General features: G+C 39.8%; 1 protein-coding gene and 1 pseudogene across 12 annotated transcripts in view; one reads left to right on the top strand and one right to left on the bottom strand.

Moving 5' to 3' along the window:
* Positions 1 to 19207, bottom strand: part of HECTD4 (HECT domain E3 ubiquitin protein ligase 4) — a 234325-nt gene that overhangs the window by 161213 nt on the left and 53905 nt on the right. For all 12 annotated transcript variants that reach the window (XM_055237553.2, XM_063614390.1, XM_063614388.1 and 9 more), the window contains exon 2: positions 1085 to 1602. In XM_055237553.2, the coding sequence (XP_055093528.1) occupies positions 1085 to 1602 (518 nt within the window). The remainder of the gene's footprint in view (positions 1 to 1084; positions 1603 to 19207) is intronic.
* LOC129459331 (dnaJ homolog subfamily C member 2-like) lies at positions 4000 to 5104 on the top strand (annotated as a pseudogene).

A 19207-nucleotide genomic window follows, 5' to 3' on the forward strand; every position in this document is an offset into this window, starting at 1 on the left:
AGCTACTTGGGAGGCTGAGGCAGGGGAATCATTTGAATCTGGGAGGTGGAAGTTGCGGTGAGCCAAAATCATGCCACTGCACTCCAGCCTGGGTGACAGAGTGAGACTCTGTCTCACAAAAAAAGAAAAGAAAAGAGAAAAGCAAAAAGAAAAGCAACTGCAAGCATATTTCCTATTGATAGTGGGTTGATGACCTGCACATGAAGAACAGCATACAATTATTATCATTATTATTAATTTTTTTTTTTCTTTAAAGAAAAGTCTTGGTCTGTCGCCCAGGTTAGGGTGCAGTGGCGCCAACTTGGCTCACTGCAACCTCCGCTTCCTGGGTTTAAACGATTCTCCTGCCTCAGCCTCCAGGTAGCTGGGATTACAGGCACCCATCACAATGCCCGGCTAATTTTTGTATTTTTAGTAGAGACAGGGTTTCACCATGTTGGCCAGGGCAGTCTAGAACTCCTGACCTCAAGTGATCTGCCCACCTCAGCCTCCCAAAGTGCTAGGATTACAAGTGTGAGCCACTGCTTCCGGCCATGTGTACTACTATTAAATCTAGATATATACTGAGAAATCATCCAATTAAATTGATCAAAACAAGTATTAGGTCCAAAAATATAATTTGTGACCAATTTTGTGACTGAGTCCAGGTAAATAATAGCCCACTAGCTTGCTGATGTATGTCTTATAGACAAGCATGAAAAATTAATAGCTCTATAAATTTCTGACCATCCTCCTAGGAGAAGTAGACATAACATCCTCTGCTAACTACCTGATGTAAAACACTAACCATCTAAGGGACAACTAGATATGTCAAGGGTTGATTCTCCATTTTCTGCTGTTTAAGATGTTATCATGGTATACCAGAAACAGAAAACATGAACTTTGGTTCCAGCTCAGGCACCTGGTGCCAAGTTTGGTGAAAGCATCTCATGCACTGTCAAGGCTGTGAAATTCAATACTGAAAGCAAAGAAGGACTTCTGAATGTTAAGACTTCTATCAAATATACTTGGCCACTTCTTCATTCACCCAACCCAGGTGGCAGTAGTCACAAGGTCACCAAATAATACATTCGATTTTCCTTACCTGGCACAAGCCAAAGCAACCAGGGCAGCAGCAGCATTTTCTTTTTGCTTATGTGGGATGTGTCGGCCTGTGTCAGAAGTCTCCTCTAGCCAAGAGCACAGCAAAGTTTCAATTCCATTGAGACAGTCAGCAGGCTCCTTGGTCAAACTCAAAGGCTGGCAGTCACGAAGGCAGTTCAATAGCACCTCAGCAGTTATGTTACAGAGAGAGGGGTCTGTTCTACTCTGGGACTGAATAAGGGGGAAGACCAGCAGGAGCCCCATCCTTGATGTGAAGGGCGCTTGCTCAGGTTGCTGCAACAAGCCCTGGCGTTTGAGCAGAGCCAAAGTTTCCTCATCACCTGAACTTTCTCTTTCATGCTGTTCTTCTAAGGCCAGCTGGCGCTGGGCATTCCACAATCCTCGCAAGGCATTCAGGCGGTATTCCAGCAGCCGGGCATAGGCATTGCTCTGATTCCCACAAACAGAGCGCAAACGTTCTGCTAATTCCGATGGGTTCTTGGTCTCAAAGGTTAAAATCTAAGGAAAAAGACAATGGAGAAGTGGGTAAATATTACTTTCACCAAAGTCATCTAAGGAAGAAAATATGTTTAATGATATCCCAAAATAGTCAACACCAAAAATTATTTTAATTACAATCAAATGGAAAACATATACTGTAAAGCCAGCTCTTTGCTAATGGAGTTGTTCCCCCTTTGGCTTTTCTGTTAATGCTTCTGTGAAAATTAGGATTAGACTTAATTGAAAGAGCCCAGATCATAAAAGAATATAGTTAAGTGTGAAAGTCAGAAATTAACTCCATAATTTATTTTAGAAAATTGAAGTATAAAGCCAGGCGTGGTGGCTCACGCCTGTAATCCCAACACTTTGGGAGGCTGAGGTGGGTGGATAGCTTGAGCCCAGCAGTTGGAAACCAGCCTGGGCAACATGGTGAAACCCTCTCTCTACCAAAAACACAAAAAATAGCCGAGCTTCATGGTGTGCACCCGTCGTTGCGGCTACTTGGGTGACTGAGGTGGGAGGATTGCTAAAACCCGGGAAGTAGAGGTGCAGTGAGCCATGACGATGTCTGGGTGACAGAGTGAGACCCTGTCTCAAAAAATAATACTACAAAAAAAAGAAAAAAAATTGAAGCATAAACCTTTAGTAAATGATCTTGAGTCATAAATGTTAAGTTTCTAGGCCAGGCGCAGTGGCTCACGCCTGTAACCCCAGCACTTTGGGAGGCCGAGGTGGGCAGATCACGAGGTCAGGAGTTTGAGGCCAGCCTGGCCAACATGGTGAAACCCCATCTCTATTAAAAATACAAAAAACATTAGCCAGGCGTGGCGGCCCACGCCTGTAGTTCCAGCTACTCAGGAGCCTGAGGCAGAAGAATTGCTTGAACCGGGAGGTAGAGGTTGCAGTGAGCCAAGATCGCACCACTGCACTCCAGCCCGGGTGACAGAGTGAGACTCCGTCTCAAAAAAAAAAAAAAAAGTTAAAGTTTCTAACTCCTATTGCCAGGCAGAGTACTAGTAAAAATGGAACCAAGTTTTATCTCTGTTCTTCAAAACCTAATATATATATTTAATAAATGATGGATTATTCATGGTTCTTTGGTTTTGAAGCATACCCCATTCTTTTTTTTTTTGAGATGGAGTCTTGCTCTGTCGCCCAGGCTGGAGTGCAGTGGCCGATCTCAGCTCACTGCAATCTCTACCTCCCAAGTTCAAGCAACTCTGCCTCAGCCTCCCTAGTAGCTGGGATTACAAGGGCGTGCCACCACGCCCGGCTAATTTTTGTATTTTTAGTAGAGATGAGGTTTTGCCACGTTGGCCAGGCTGGTCTCGAACTCCTGACCTCAGGTAATCTGCCCACCTTGGCCTCCCAAAGTGCTGGGATTACAGGCCTGAGCCACTATGCCTGGCCACATACGCCATTCATAATAGTGTTAACGCATTATTTTAATTTGTGACATGGTATAGATTTATCCAATTCATATTAGATTGTTTTCTTGCCAAAACATACAATTATCAGGAGGCCTCCATTTTCAGCAGCTGAGGATAATAAAACCATTATATCTTCTATCAACTAAGAAAGGAACCAGCTCTCAAGATCAAACTAAATCTCAAGAATCAAACTAAATTTACAATGCAAAGAGTTTACACACATAAATTTGACTAGATCAAAATGAACAGACTACTGTAATCAACAAAGGAGGGCACTCTAGGCGCAAGCACACTGAAACAGATTATCAGACAATAGAGGTGCCTGGTTCACAGTAGACCAGAAAGTCAGGGTGGGAAGAGGCCTGGAACAAAAGCAAAGAAAATTCTGCCAGGTCTTTGGCACTGACATTAAGAAAGGTCATAGTGCAATTTATTTCCCTTATAAACTGGAAAAAAACTCTTTTATCTCAAATTTTGCCTTTAGAAACTTGTTATTAATATTTTAGCCCAATAAAATAATAAGAATTTCCAAAACAATGCAAACACTGTAATTGCCTTGCTTAGCTACATATGCAAATCACTGAATTGAACTGGAAAAAAGTTCACAATTTAAAAACAACACAAAAAGCAAAACAAAAGGAGCAAGAAGCTAAAGAAAAACAAAGATACGCTGAATTAGAAGCTGCTCAATTAGCAAAGGAGAAAGAACTGATAATTAGACAACAAGTATTATTGGCAAAGAAAGAAAAAGACATCCAAAAAAAAAAAAAAAACATTACAAACGAATGGCAAGCTAGGTGGGTGACATACGCCTATACTCCCAGCTACTTGGGAGGCTGAGGCAGAAGGATTGCTTGAGCCCAGGAGTTCGAGGCTGCAGTGGCTATGATCATGCCTGTGAATAGCCACTGCACTCCAGCCTGAGCAACATAGTAAGACTTCATCTGCTAAAAAAAAAAAAAAAAAAAAGAAAAGAAAAGAAAAAGAAAGGCAAAAACTTCGAAACTCATCTAAGATCTGGAATCACTTTTCCAACAATGAGGCAGGGTGGGTTAAAATGATGGAAGAAGGCCAGGTGTGGTGGCTCATGCCTGTAATCCTAGAACTTTGGGAGGCCAAGGCGGAAGGACTGCCTGAGGCCAGGAGTTCAAGGCTGCAGTGAGTTATGATGGCACCAGTGCACTCTAGCCTGGGTGACAGGGGGAGACCCTGTCTCAAAAAAGAAAAAAAAAGAAATGATGGAAGAAGTAGAAAAACTTTGTAATCAGCTTGAACTAGAAAGCTTAGAGTACTTGAATGAAACACATCATCTACAAAAGAAGTAGGAATGGCTGCTCTGAGAAAACAGAAGAAATAAAAGAACAAATTACAAAGGAGAAAGAGGAAGCTGGGGCTCGTATGTGATAGGCATCTAAGAATGCAGAGGTGGAAATGGCAGCAACAACTGGTAAGAAGGTGATCTGCAGCTACAAGTTAAAGCTATGAATCTCTTCCCTGCTGGGATGAATTCAAGATGGGAAGTTGGGAAGTTATTGCTAATTACATCAACATACATTCTTCTACTGATGTTAAGACAACCACCAAAGGTGGTACAGGCAAAGCAAAGAGCCTCCAAAAATTGGACCCTCATCAAAAAGATGACAAACAAAAAAGGCTTTTGATAAACTTTAAAAAGAACATTGCCTCAAGCAGACAATGAAACACCTTCAGAATGATTTTAAGGTCCATGCAACCACTTCACCCCTTGGACAATGAACAGAAGCTTTTTGAACAAGCTTTGAAAACATACCCAGTCAACACACCTGAAAGATGAGAGAAAACAGCACAAGCAGTACCTGGCAGGACAAAGAAAGGCTACATGAAAAGATGCAAGGAACTTGCCAAGATGGTAAAAGCAAAGAAAGCTGCTCAAGAGCAAGTGTTGGCTGGGCGTGGTGGCTCACGCCTGTTATCCCAGCACTTAGGGAGGAGGAGGTGGGAGGATCACTTGAGGCCAGGAGTTCAAGACCAGCCTAGTAGTGAGACCTTGTCTCTAAAAATAAATAAATAAAATAAAATAAATAAAAAGAGCAAGGGTTGAATGCAGGTAGAGTTAAGAAATGACTTAATCTTTATTGGGTGTGTACTTTTATAATAAAACAGAAAATACTGTGAAAACAAACAAAACAACAAATTCCAATTCAAAAAATTAACTATAAGTATCTTAGTTAATTAATATGAAAAATATTCATAGTTTTAAAAAAATTCAGTGCCAGCTTATCAGATCTGATGTAATATCAGGATGCCATAAAATTTCAACCAACAACTTAACAATGTAACAAACCTGCACATTGTGCACATGTACCCTAAAACCCTAAAGTATAATAAAAAAAAAATAAAAAATAAAAAATAAAAAAATAATAATAAAAAATAAAAAAAAATAAAGTGGATCTTCTTTTTAAAATCAAAAAAAAAAAAAAAAAACTATTGGTAAACACAACTACTTCAATGAATCTAATGGCATTTTGTTGAGAGAAGCCAATTTCCAAGGGTTATGTTCTGTATGATTTCATTTCTGTGACATTCTGGAAAAAAGAAAACTATGGTAATGGAGAATAGATTAATGGTTACCGGGGTTTAGGGGTAAGGGTAGGGTCTGACTACACAGGGATAGTATGAGGGAGTTTTTTTGGGAGGGTTGAAGGAATTGTTCCCAGTTGTGGTGGTGGTTACATGAATTAATAACGTGTTAAAATTCATAGAACTACACACCTCCCAAAAAAGGCCAGTTTGACTGTATGATAATTTTAAAGATTAAATAAAAAGGAAAAAAATTCCAACCAGACTATAGTTGTATTCAACTAGATGTCACTGGGTAAAGATATATTGAAAATAGTATCATTAAAAATAAAAATTAGAGGTATTTTTTACTGAGGTGCTCTTTCTTTTTTTTTGACAGAGTCTCACTCACCCAGGCTGAGGTGCAGTGGTGCAATCTTAGCTCACTGGAGCCTCAAGCTTCCCAGGCTCAGGTGGTCAATCATCCCACCTCAGCCTCCTGAGTAGCTGGGACTAGAGGCACGTGCCACTATGCAGCTAATTTTTTGTATTTTTTGTAGAGATGGGGGTCTCCCTACGTTGCCCAGGCTAGTCTTGAACTCCAGAGCTCAAGCGATCTGCCTGCCTCAGCCTCTCAAAGTGCTAAGAGTATAGGCGTGAGCCACTGTGCTCAGCCACTTACTTAGTTTTTAATACAACCACATCAAACAAATAATGATTGATTAAATGTCCTTCACCATCAAGTAATATAAAACTGTATTTCCCTACCCTTTTATTTAGATTCACCAAACACACATTACCTTTTTGATTATTTTTCAGATGACAGCAGATAAAATAACTCAAGTTCCTTAAAAAATGATCACATTTCAAGGGCAACCACCTGCCTTGAAGCTGTTATCAAACTCAAGGAAGTCATACTGCCTATTTTCATTTGTTTTTTAGTGCTATTCCCCCAAAAAATCAGTAACCAGCCTCCACTATTACAATCAATAAAGATTGCTGAAATATTTTTCAATGATATGAAAAACTGCAAAATTTTAAATTTGATCATCTTCCCAGTCATAAACATCTAAACAAATTATAAGTTTTTGGCACTTTAAAAAAGCTTTTCAGTATTGTTATTTCTTCCACCCAAAACAACTCTTTTATATAAAATACCTACCTATGTACTCAACATATATTTTTATTTATGGTACACCGATCATCTACTTATGTTATATGAAGCAACTACTAAAAAAATTCAATAGAGTCTTTTATTGAACTCAAATGACGAACAACTCAGTAACATAAAACAGGCCTATTTATTTTTATTATTAAACATGAGTACTTCTGAAATATGACATTTCATGGTACATAAAATGATGTGCATGACAAAATCTGTAGCTAACTCTAAATATTAATATAGCTTACAAAAATGACATAATATACTCTGCATTTTTCTGACCATTCTATTTTTACAAGTAGTCTAGTTATATTTAGCATTCAATTTAAAAGACAAGTACACTGAAAGAATTTGAGTTATAATATAATTAACCAAATATTATATAACATACACACTTAAATGACTGTTGTGTTTATTGATTTAGCAGTATCTAAAGCACACTATGCTTTCAGAAATCCATTAGGCTACTCAGCATTATCCATTTCAGGGGCCCCTTATGAAAACTCAGAACTGTTTGCTATGCCACTGTTTTTTTAGAATTCTGAATTTTGAAGGTCATGGCCTAAAATCATTTTATAAAAAGACATCATACCTTTGGGTTTTTGTAAGTCAGCTATGGCACATCTATTCTGGTACTTATGAATATTAAATGATTTGTCTCAGATCCTCACATAAAACCACTGCTCTTGACCAAAATGTCATTAGAAATTTAATATTTTTCTCTTTAAAAAAGTAGAAAGCTATTTAAGGAAAAGGGAATATCCCTGTCATCCTTAATCAGAAAGGTTACTAACTGTACTTTGGTGATAATGCTAACGTTACCCTAATTAAGGGAATGACTGCCAAAGTAACTCACAGCCTTAATGTATTTTTTTAATCACACATAACATATGTGTTTTGTTGCAGTTTTTTTTTTTCTTTTGAGACAGGCTGACTCCAGCAGCCTTGCTCTGTCACCCAGGCTGCTGGAGTGCAGTGGAACAATCATGGCTCACTGCAGCCTGAGCCTCTCAAGTAGCTGGAACCACAGGCCTGCACCACCACACTCCGTTAATTTTTGTATAGACAGGGTCTTGCTATGTTGCCCAGGCTAGTCTCAAACTCCTGGGCTCAAGCAATCCTCCTGCCTTGGCCTCCCAAAGTGATGGGATTGCAGGCATGAGCCACCGCACCTGGCCAACGTAAGTGTTTTTAAACTAAGGCGCAACAGTCATTCTGGAAAGTCTAATTGAATGTGGGTAAAATATTCTTTGCTGGCCAAATCTGGCTTTGAACAAGACTACAATATTTGATAGAAGAACAGAGTGGTCAGGCCAGCTGTGATGGCTCACGCCTGTAATCCCAACATTTTGGAAGGTTCAGGTGATCTTGAGGCCAGGAGTTTGAGACCAGCCTGAGCAACATGGCAAGACAGTCTCTACAAAATAAAAAATAATTAGCTGGGTGTGGTGGCATGCACCTATAGTCCCAGCTACCTAAAAGGCTGAGGCAAGAGGATTGCTTGAGCCCAGGAGTTCAAGGCTGCAGTGAGCTATGATCGCACCGCTGCATTCCAACCTGAGTGACAGAGTGAGACCCTGTCTCAAAACAAAAACAAAAAAAAACAGACAATCAGATCATTTTAGCCAATTTACTAATTTATTTCCATTTTTTTCTGGGAAAATACTGGACAACACATACCAGCCAGCCATGATGTGAAATGTGAAATGCCAACCTGCATTTCAAATAAGTGTAGGAGTGAGGATAGGCATATAGACGCTTTTGAAGTGGTAGAGAATATTATATATACATATAAGGACATTAACTAATCATTAGCATAAACTACTATAATCCTGTAAGGATAAACATTGATTTCCATCTATTTTGCTGTTCAGAATAGCAGAGAGATTATTGTTGAAAAGGGTCAAGTAAGAAGCTAAAATCATCTTCTCATATATTTGAGCATATTTCTGAAAGAAATAGAAATTATATTTCTAGGAATTTATCCTAAAGCAATATTCTAGAAGTAAGAAATACACAGAGATATTCATTGCAGTATTGTTTATTATAGTGAGAAAGGTAGAAGCAATCTCAATGTATAAAAAAGGAAGCGTTGGGCCAGGCGCAGTGGCTCATGCCTGTAATCCCAGCACTTTGGGAGGCCGAGGTGGGCAGATCATGAGGACAAGAGTTTGAGTCCAGCCTGGTGAAACTCCGTCTCTACTAAGAATACAAAAATTAGCTGGGTGTGGTGGCGCATGCCTGTAGTCCCAGCTACTCAGAAGGCTGAGGCAGGAGAATTGCTTGAACCCAGGAGGCGGAGGTTGCAGTGAGCCAAGATCGTGCCACTGCATTCCAGCCTGGGTGACAGAGCAAGACTCCATCTCGGGGAGGAGAAAAAAAGGAAGTGTTTAATTAAATTATAACATCTCAAAATGAAATATTAATGATTTTTTATTTATGTTAAATAAAACATTAAATTAAATCAAATCATTATATTAAATAAAAATCATTAAAACCACAATAAAAAGCAGTATAAAAATTGCATATGCCGTCTAATTAGGAGTCTGTAAAACACACTTGTTCAATTTTGAAATTAGTGTTTGTGATAATAGAAACATGGATGTTATTTTTTCTCTGTTTCAAAAACAACAGACTAATGACAAGTTACATTGTTTATATATAAGAAATGCTTAGAACTTCTGAGTTTCCAAAGACAAAAAAAAGAAAAGCAGTCATAACTAACACTGATAATTTTTCACACGCAAACGCTATCTTTAAATAACTGGTAGTCAAACAAATGGTGACACAAGTACCACAGGAAATGCTTTCCTTACATCAGTTCACTAGTCCCATCTGTTGTACTTTGGCAGCAGTTAATTTCAAATAATGTAGAGCTGATTATGTTCCTGGTTAGGACAGAAGACAGGACGGTAAATGGGAAAGACCCTGCAGATATTGGGAACTATCAATGAACAATAAAACCTTTCAATTTCCAAAAGGAAATGATGTTTAAAACTCAGGGTCACTCAGGCTCTAAGCAGATGAATTATATTACTATACTCCCCAGTATGGGACATTAACCAATTCAATTCATTATATGAACCTGTCAGCATAAAAGGAATTTATGCTTGGATTATTTTAAAGGAGATCGACTGGCTAGACTTGCAACCTCAATGTAAAATTTTTCATTTATTTATTTATTTTTTTTTTTTGAGAAGGGTCTTGCCCTGTCGTCCAGGCCGGAGTGCAGTGGTGCAATCTTGGCTTACTGCAACCTCCACTGCCTGGGCTCAAGTGATCCTCCCATCTCAGCCTCCTGGGTAGCTGGGACTATAGGCGCGCACCACTATGCCTAGCTAATTTAAAAATTTTTTTAGAGGTGGGGTTTCACCATGTTGTCTAGGCTGATCTCAAACTCCTGGGGTTCAAGCGATCCTCCTGCCTCAGCCTCCCAAAGTGCTACAATTACAGGCATGAGCCACCATGCCCTGCCAATACAAAACTTTTAAGTAAAGGCAGAATACTGAAACCCTCTCAAATGTTAGAATAGATGCTTAAACCTTTCTACAGATTTTTTCTACCATTTTTCACATAATGAAGACAGCAATCATAGCCAAATTGAATTGCACATTGCAATCAACAAAGACTTGAAAGCTCTCATGTGAGCCAAGTAAGTACATCATGATGGGAGGGTGGAATTCTCTCTTACTGAAGCCCAAACCCAGGGTGGATCACTTATCAATTAAATTAGACCCTGAAGCTGCATGACCTTATCCAACTTGGAAATATGTGTTTATTCAAACTCACTTTCAATATCTCTTATTTGTAAAAAGGGTCTTAAACCTAACTGAGAATGATGATATTAAATTTCCACACTTTAATTCATGAGTTTTAGCCTCTAACTGGATGCCAAAACTGGAATGGACTCTGACTTCTTGCTAGATTTTTTAGTTTTGGCTAAGCCCTGCAAAACTTTCTCCAGCATATGGTGACTTTCCCAGATCTTCATATAACTGCTGGTGACAGCAGGATTGTCAGAACTGTGAGGACTCCAATACATAAGAAATTACTGTTCAAATTCTTTTACCATGAAAGTTCCATCTTGTTGTGGCCCCTGCCCAGTTTTGATCTTTTGTGCTGTCCCTTTGACCAGGGTTCTATTTTTCCATCTCCCTGCTCTTGTTGCCTGAATGCCTACCCGACTCAGTGTAAATCCTACCTTTCAAAATTCAGCTCTGCTCCATCAAGACCTACTTTGAGAAACTCTGATTTCCTCTCTTTCTCTTCCCCTTTCCAAAACAGTTTCTCTGAGTTTTCACAGTACTGTATACATACTCCTTATCAGAAGGTCAGCTACAAACTATAAGGAAAAGTGTTTTAGCTGTTTTAATAAGAATGTATTGATTTGTTTTGGGGTTTTTTTTTGTTTTGTTTTTTTTTTTTTTTTTTTTTTTTTTTTTTTTTTTTTGAGACGGAGTCTTGCTGTGTCGCCCAGGCTGGAGTGCAGTGGCGCGATCTCGGCTCACTGCAAGCTCCGCCTCCCGGGTTCACGCCATTCTCCTGCCTCAGCCTCCCGAGTAGCTGGGACTACAGGCGCCCGCCGCCACGCCCGGCTAATTTTTTGTATTTTTAGTAGAGACGGGGTTTCACCGTGGTCTCGATCTCCTGACCTCGTGATCCGCCCGCCTCGGCCTCCCAAAGTGCTGGGATTACAAGCGTGAGCCACCGCGCCTGGCCTTTTTTTTTTTTTTAACAGAGTCTTGCTCTGTTGCCCAGGCTAGAGTGCAGTGGTGCAATCTCAGCTCATTGCAACCTCCGCCTCCTGGGTTCAAGCGATTCTCGTGCCTCAGCCTCCCGAGTAGCTGGGATTACAGACGTCCACCACAACATTGGGTTAATTTCTGTATTTTTGGTAGAGACAGGGTTTCGCCATGATGGCCAGGCTGGTCTCAAATTCCTGGCCTGAAGAGATCCACCCACCTCGGCGTCCCAAAGTGGTGGAATTACAGGCATGAGCCATCACACTTGGCCTATTGATTTGTTTTTAATAAATGGTATCTATAAAGGAAGTAGAGTGAGTGATATACAGAGTGGCTCTTGAGAGTTGGTCGGAGGCATCAAATCTATATCTAAAATTTTCTCCATGTTACAAAATCATTTTTTCATCAACATAAAATCTTGACAAAATAAATACAGATCATATACCTATGCTTAGTAATTAACAGAATATAATTTGGAGGTTAGGTACAGTGGCTCATGCCTATAATCTCAAAACTTGGGAAGGCCTAAGTGGTAGGATCAATTGCTTGGGCCCAGGAGTTTGAGACAAATCTGGGCAACATACTGAGACCCCATCTCTACTTTTTTTAATAAAAATATTTTTTAAAAATCAAAAATTTAGAGGACTAGCGGGGTGCAGTGGCTCACGCCTATAATACCAGCACTTTGGGAGGCCAAGGCAGGCAGATCACCTGAGGTCAGGAGTTCGAGACCAGCCTGACGAACACAGTGAAACCCCATCTCTATTAAAAATACAAAAATTAGCCAGGCGTGGTGACGGGCGCTTGTAATCCCAGCTACTGGGGACGCTGAGGCAGGAGAATCCCTTGAACCTGGGAGGCAGAGGTTGCAGTGGGAAGTTGCAGTGAGCTGAGATCGCACCACTGCACTCCAGCCTGGGCGACAGAGTGATAGTTTGTCTCAAAAAAAAAAAAAAAAAAAAAGGAAGACATAGGACTAAACTCTTCAAAATGGTTTGAATACTACTGTACATTTTATTATTAGGAGTATTTAGAGAAAGAAGATATTTCCACAAAATTTCTGCAGACTAACTTTATCTGTTGCTTGAATTACATACTTAATGTAAAGACTAATATAGTGCAACATATTCACCAAATGCTTGGCATAAATATATTATGGTAAGAAAATCACTATTGACAATTTTTAATACAAAACTATAACAAATTTAAAAAGGAAATTACACAACTCTGATACGTGTAACACTTACCACACTCCACTATGATGTTATTTATTTACAGTTTGTCTTCCCTTTCAACTGTGAGCCCCAAAAGGGGGAGACCATGTCATACTCATGTTTGTGTCCCCAGAGCTGAGCACAGTGTCTGGCACATAAGTGTTTGATAAATTAATGAATGAGAAGATAAATAAATTCCAAGAATAATCCTCTTAGGACTTACACCTGGTTTCCACTGTACATCTGAGTAATCCTCTCCCACTTGGACTAATTTTACTTTTGCCTTCTGGAATGATGGAAAATAATCCTCTCTTCCACATAAGAACCTTTTAATTAGATGAAGAAAATACATGTGGTGAGGGGGAGGGGACATCAGAATATGATTTAAGGCAGCTGTTCTCAACCCTGGCTGAATATTAAAATTGTTTTGACAGCTTTTAAACAAGAGTAGTGAGTTGGTCCCACCCCGGTCTGGTTACCTCAGAATATCTGAGGATGGGGCCTAGGCATCAGTTTTTTGTTTCGGTGTGTTTTGGTTTTTTTTTTTTTTTTTTTTTTGAGATGGGGTCTCGCTCTGTCACCCAGGCTGGAGTCCACTGGCACGATCTCGACTCATGCAACTGCCGCCTCCCGGATTCAAGTGCTTCTCATGCCTCAATCTCCCTAGTAGCTGGGACTACAGGTACGTGCCACCACGCCCAGCTATTTTTTGTATTTTTAGTAAAGACAGGGATTCACCATGTTGACCAGGATGGTCTTGAACTCCTGACCTCAGGTGATCCTCCTGCCTCGGCCTCCCAAAGTGCTGGGATTACAGGCATGAGCCACCACACCTAGTCCAGCATCAGTTTTTAAACCCCACAGGTGAATCCATTGTTCAGCCAAGATTTCGAACCACGGAGTTGGGGGAACTAGGTTCTATGCCAGCCTCTGCAAATAACTCTCCCTCCCCTTAGGCATTTTACTTCAAGTCTCTCAATCTGTACTTCTGCATCTATAAAACGAGGGTAGCACCTCCCTTCATTTTACACAGTTGTTAAAATCTAAGGAGATCATGTACAGTCAATGCTCTGAAAAAGTTGAAACTGTTAAATAATTGTTATGACATTAAAGATACTCTTTCCATGTTTTAGACCAGATCACCAACAAGAAAGGGAATTTTTCCTGATCGTCATACAACAAAGACCTGACTAGATAAAAGCTGGGAGAGTCAGGGGTGGTGTAAGCGAGGTTTGAGTTAAACACAAGCTTCATTTGAGCCAACACTGTTTTCAAAAGCTAATGCAATCTTAAAATGCATCAGTAGAATTCCAGTGTCGGGGACAAGGGAGGTAATAATCCCATTTATATTCTGCAATGGTCAAACTATAACTGGAATATCCTGTTCAGTTCCAAGTACCTCATTTTAAGAAGTCATTAAGAGACCAGAGTGTGTCCAGAAGATGATTTGACTAATCTGGAAATCATGTCACATGAGAAATGGTTAAGGAACTGGGGATGCGTGGCCTGCAAAAGAGACGGGTGGGAAGGGGGAGCTGTCTCCCTAACACTGAAGGGCTGTCATGTGGAAGAGGAAGACCTATTCTCTATTACACTAGAAGCAGAAATAGGAAGTTACTGGTATGCACAAAGCATAATAAAGAACTTTGATAATATGTCACTCAAACAGTGTGCATCAAAATCCCTGGATGTGGTCACTTTATACAGATTCCTGGGGCAGGGAGTGGTGGCTCACACCTATAATCCCAGCACTTTCAGGGGCTGAGGCAGGCAGATCACCTAAGGTTGGGAGTTTGAGACCAGTCTGGCCAACATGGTGAAACCCCATCTCTACTAAAAATACAAAAATTAGCCAGTCCTGGTGGCATGAGCCTGTAATCCCAGCTACTGGGCAGGCTGAGGCAGGAGAATCAATCACTCGAACCCAGGAGGTGGAGGTTGCAGTGTGCCAAGATCGTGCCACTGCACTCCAGCCTGGGTGACAGAGTAAGACTCTGTCTCAAAAAAAAAAAAAAAAAAAAAAAAAAAAAAAAAAAAGATTCCTGGAATCCATTTCTAAAGATTTTTCCAGAGGTCTAGGATATTGCCCTGGAATCTGCATTTAAGTAAGCTCCTTGGGTGACTTTAGGGACTCCTTTTATAAAAAATAATATAATCTTTATTAAAGGTTTGTTGTAACATAATTCACGTATCATAAAATTCATCCACCTAAAATATAATTCAATGGCCTTTAGTATAATATAGTCACATTTCAGAACATTTTCATCACACACCCCCACCCTACTGCAAAAAAAAAAAAAAAAAAACCCTGAACTTACTAGCAGTCACTCTCCATTTTCCCCAAATCTCCCAGCCCTTGGCAACCACTATTCTATTTTCTATATTTATAGATTTGCCTATTCTTTACATTTCATATAAATGGAATCATATTATGTGAGGTCTTTTGTAATTGGTCTCTTTCTCTTAGTATACTGTTTTCAAGGGTCATCCATATTTTAACATGTGTCAATATTTCATTACTTTTGTTGCTGAATAAAATTCCATTGTATAGCTAGACCACATTTTATTTATCCATTCATCAGTTGATGGACATTTTAATTGTTTTCATTTTTTGGCTATTACAAATAATGCTGCTATGAACATTCATGCACAGGTTATATTGACATGTTTCCATCCCCCTTGTGTAAATACCTAAAAATGGAACAGCTGAGTCATATGTTAACTCTATGTTTACCAGCTAGAGGAAAGGCTAGACTGTTTTCCTAGATGGCTGCACCATTTTACATTCCCACCAGCAACACATAAGGATTTTAATTTCTCTACATCTTTGGTGTCACTCGTTATTATGTATTTCTGATTATAGTCATCCTAGTGGGTGTGAAGTGGTATGTTCATGTAGTTTTAACTTGCATTTCTCTAATGGGTAATGACGTTGAGCATCACATCTTTTAATGGGCTTATTGACCATTTGTATATCTTCTTTAGAAAAAAAATTATCCATTTTGAGAAACAATGATATTGCCAGATTAGTATGGACAATAGAGGCCAGACATGGTGGCTCATGCCTGTAATTCCAGCACTTTGGGAGGCCAAGGAGGGAGGACTGCTTGAGCCCATGAGTTCAAGACCGGGGCAACAAAGCAAAATCCCTGTATCTATTAAATAAACAAACAAAAAAAGCACAATAATGCAAGGGACAGAAAAACATCAAATGTTTAAATCCACAAGTTCATACTCTTACAAAAAGGAAAATTATCACTAGAGGATGTTGGCAAACCAATTCATTATTTTGAAAATTGCTTAATATAAGGAGAAATGCAAACATTTATCCTGATTTCTCATATGTATTCTACACCTAGGTAAGCAAATGGCTGATGAGAGAAAACTTCACTTTAAGTAAGTGGGGCCAGGTGCGGTGGCTCATGTCTGTAATCCCAGCACTTTGGGACCCCGAGGCGGGTGGATCACCTGAGGTCAGCAGTTCAATACCAGTCTGGCCAACATGGTGAAACCCCATCTCTACTAAAAAACACAAAAATTAGCTGGGTGTGGTGGTGTGTGCCTGTAGTCTCAGCCACTTGGGAGGCTGAGGCAGGAGAATCGCTTGAATCCGGGAGGTGGAGGTTGCAGTGGGCCGAGATCACGCCACTGCACTCCAGCCTGGGCGACAGAGATAGACTCCCTCTTAAATAAATAAATAAGTAAAAGTGGGAGAAAATCTTCACAATCTATACATCTGACAAAGGACTAATATTCAGAATCTACAATGAACCCAAACAAATTAGCAAGAAAAAAACAAACAATCCCATCAAAAAGTGGACTAAGGACATGAATGGACAATTCTCAAAAGAAGATACACAAATGGCCAACAAACATATGAAAAAATGCTCAACATCACTAATGATCAGGGAAATGCAAATCAAAACCACAATGTCATACCACCTTACTCCTGCAAGGATGGCCATAATCGGCCAGGCACGGTGGCTCACACCTGTAATCCCAGCACTTTGGGAGGCCGAGGCAGGCAGATCATGAGGTCAGGAGTTCGAGACCAGCCTGGTCAACACAGTAACCCCGTCTCTACTAAAAATACAAAAAAAAAAAAAAAAAAAATTAGCCAGCATGGTGGTGGGTGCCTGTAATTCCAGCTACTCGAGAGGCTGAGGCAGGAGAATTGCTTGAACCTGGGAGGCAGAGGTTGCAGTGAGCAGAGATCCATTGCAGTCCAGCCTGGGTGACAAGAGGGAAACTCTATCTCAAAAAAAAAAGAAGCCATAATCAAAAAAATCAAAAAGTAATACATGTAGGCATGGATGTGGTGAACAAGGAACACTTCTACATTACTGGTGGTAATGTAAACTAGTACAACCACTATGGAAAACAATGTGGAGATTCCTTAAAGAACTAAAAGTAGAATTACCATTTGATCCAGCAATCCCACTACTGCATATCTACCCAGAAGAAAAGAAGTCATTATACAAAAAAGATACTTGCACATGCATGTTTATAGCAGCACAATTTGCAATTGCAAAAATGTGCCACCCACCCAAATGCCCATCAATCAACAAGTGGATAAAGAAACTGTGGTGTGTATATATATGTATATACATATATATACATATATATACACACACAATGGAATACTACTCAGCCATAAAAAGGAATGAATTCATGGCATTTGCAGCAACCTGGATGGGACTGGAGACTATTATTCTTTTTTTTTTTTCTTTTTTATTTATTTATTTATTTATTTATTTTATTATACTTTAGGGTTTTACAGTACATGTGCACAATGTGCAGGTTTGTTACATATGTATCCATGTGCCATGTTGATTTCCTGCACCCATTAACTCGTCATTTAGCATTAGGTGTATCTCCTAATGCTGTCCCTCCCCCCTCCCTCCACCCCACAACAGTCCCTGGAGTGTGATGTTCCCCTTCCTGTGTCCATGAGTTCTCATTGTTCAATTCCCACCTATGAGTGAGAACATGCGGTGTTTGGTTTTTTGTACTTGTGATAGTTTACTGAGAATGATGTTTTCCAGTTTCATCCATGTCCCTACAAAGGACACGAACTCATCATTTTTTATGGCTGCATAGTATTCCATGGTGTATATGTGCCATATTTTCTTAATCCAGTCTATTGTTGTTGGACATTTGGGTTGGTTCCAACTCTTTGCTATTGTGAATAGTGCCGCAATAAACATACGTGTGCATGTGTCTTTATAGCAGCATGATTTATAGTCCTTTGGGTATATACCCAGTAATGGGATGGCTGGGTCAAATGGTATTTCTAGTTCGAGATCCCTGAGGAATCGCCACACTGACTTCCACAATGGTTGAACTAGTTTACAGTCCCACCAACAGTGTAAAAGTGTTCCTATTTCTCCACATCCTCTCCAGCACCTGTTGTTTCCTGATTTTTTAATGATGGCCATTCTAACTGGTGTGAGATGGTATCTCACTGTGGTTTTGATTTGCATTTCTCTGATGGCCAGTGATGAGGAGCATTTCTTCATGTGTTTTTTGGCTGCATAAATGTCTTCTTTTGAGAAGTGTCTGTTCATGTCCTTTGCCCACTTTTTGATGGGGTTGTTTGTTTTTTTCTTGTAAATTTGTTTGAGTTCATTGTAGATTCTGGATATTAGCCCTTTGTCAGATGAGTAGGTTGCAAAAATTTTCTCCCATTCTGTAGGTTGCCTGTTCACTCTGATGGTAGTTTCTTTTGCTGTGCAGAAGCTCTTTAGTTTAATGAGATCCCATTTGTCAATTTTGCCTTTTGTTGCCATTGCTTTTGGTGTTTTAGACATGAAGTCCTTGCCCACGCCTATGTCCTGAATGGTATTGCCTAGGTTTTCTTGTAGGATTTTAATGGTTTTAGGTCTAACATATAAGTCTTTAATCCATCTTGAATTAATTTTTGTATAAGGTGTAAGGAAGGGATCCAGTTGCAGCTTTCTACATACGGCTAGCCAGTTTTCCCAGCACCATTTATTAAATAGGGAATCCTTTCCCCATTTCTTGTTTTTGTCAGGTTTGTCAAAGATCAGATAGTTGTAGATATGCGGCATCATTTCTGAGGGCTCTGTTCTGTTCCATTGATCTATGTCTCTGTTGTGGTACCAGTACCATGCTGTTTTGGTTACTGTAGCCTTGTAGTATAGTTTAAAGTCAGGTAGCGTGATGCCTCCAGCTTTGTTCTTTTGGCTTAGGATTGACTTGGTGATGCGGGCTCTTTTTTGGTTCCATATGAACTTTAAAGTAGTTTTCTCCAATTCTGTGAAGAAAGTCATTGGTAGCTTGATGGGGATGGCATTGAATCTATAAATTACCTTGGGCAGTATGGCCATTTTCACGATATTGATTCTTCCAACCCATGAGCATGGAATGTTCTTCCATTTGTTTGTATCCTCTTTTATTTCATTGAGTAGTGGTTTGTAGTTCTCCTTGAAGAGGTCCTTCACATCCCTTGTAAGTTGGATTCCTAGGTATTTTATTCTCTTTGAAGCAATTGTGAATGGGAGTTCACTCATGATT

This window comes from Symphalangus syndactylus, chromosome 13, assembly GCF_028878055.3.
Source record: "Symphalangus syndactylus isolate Jambi chromosome 13, NHGRI_mSymSyn1-v2.1_pri, whole genome shotgun sequence".
NCBI lineage: Eukaryota > Metazoa > Chordata > Mammalia > Primates > Hylobatidae > Symphalangus > Symphalangus syndactylus.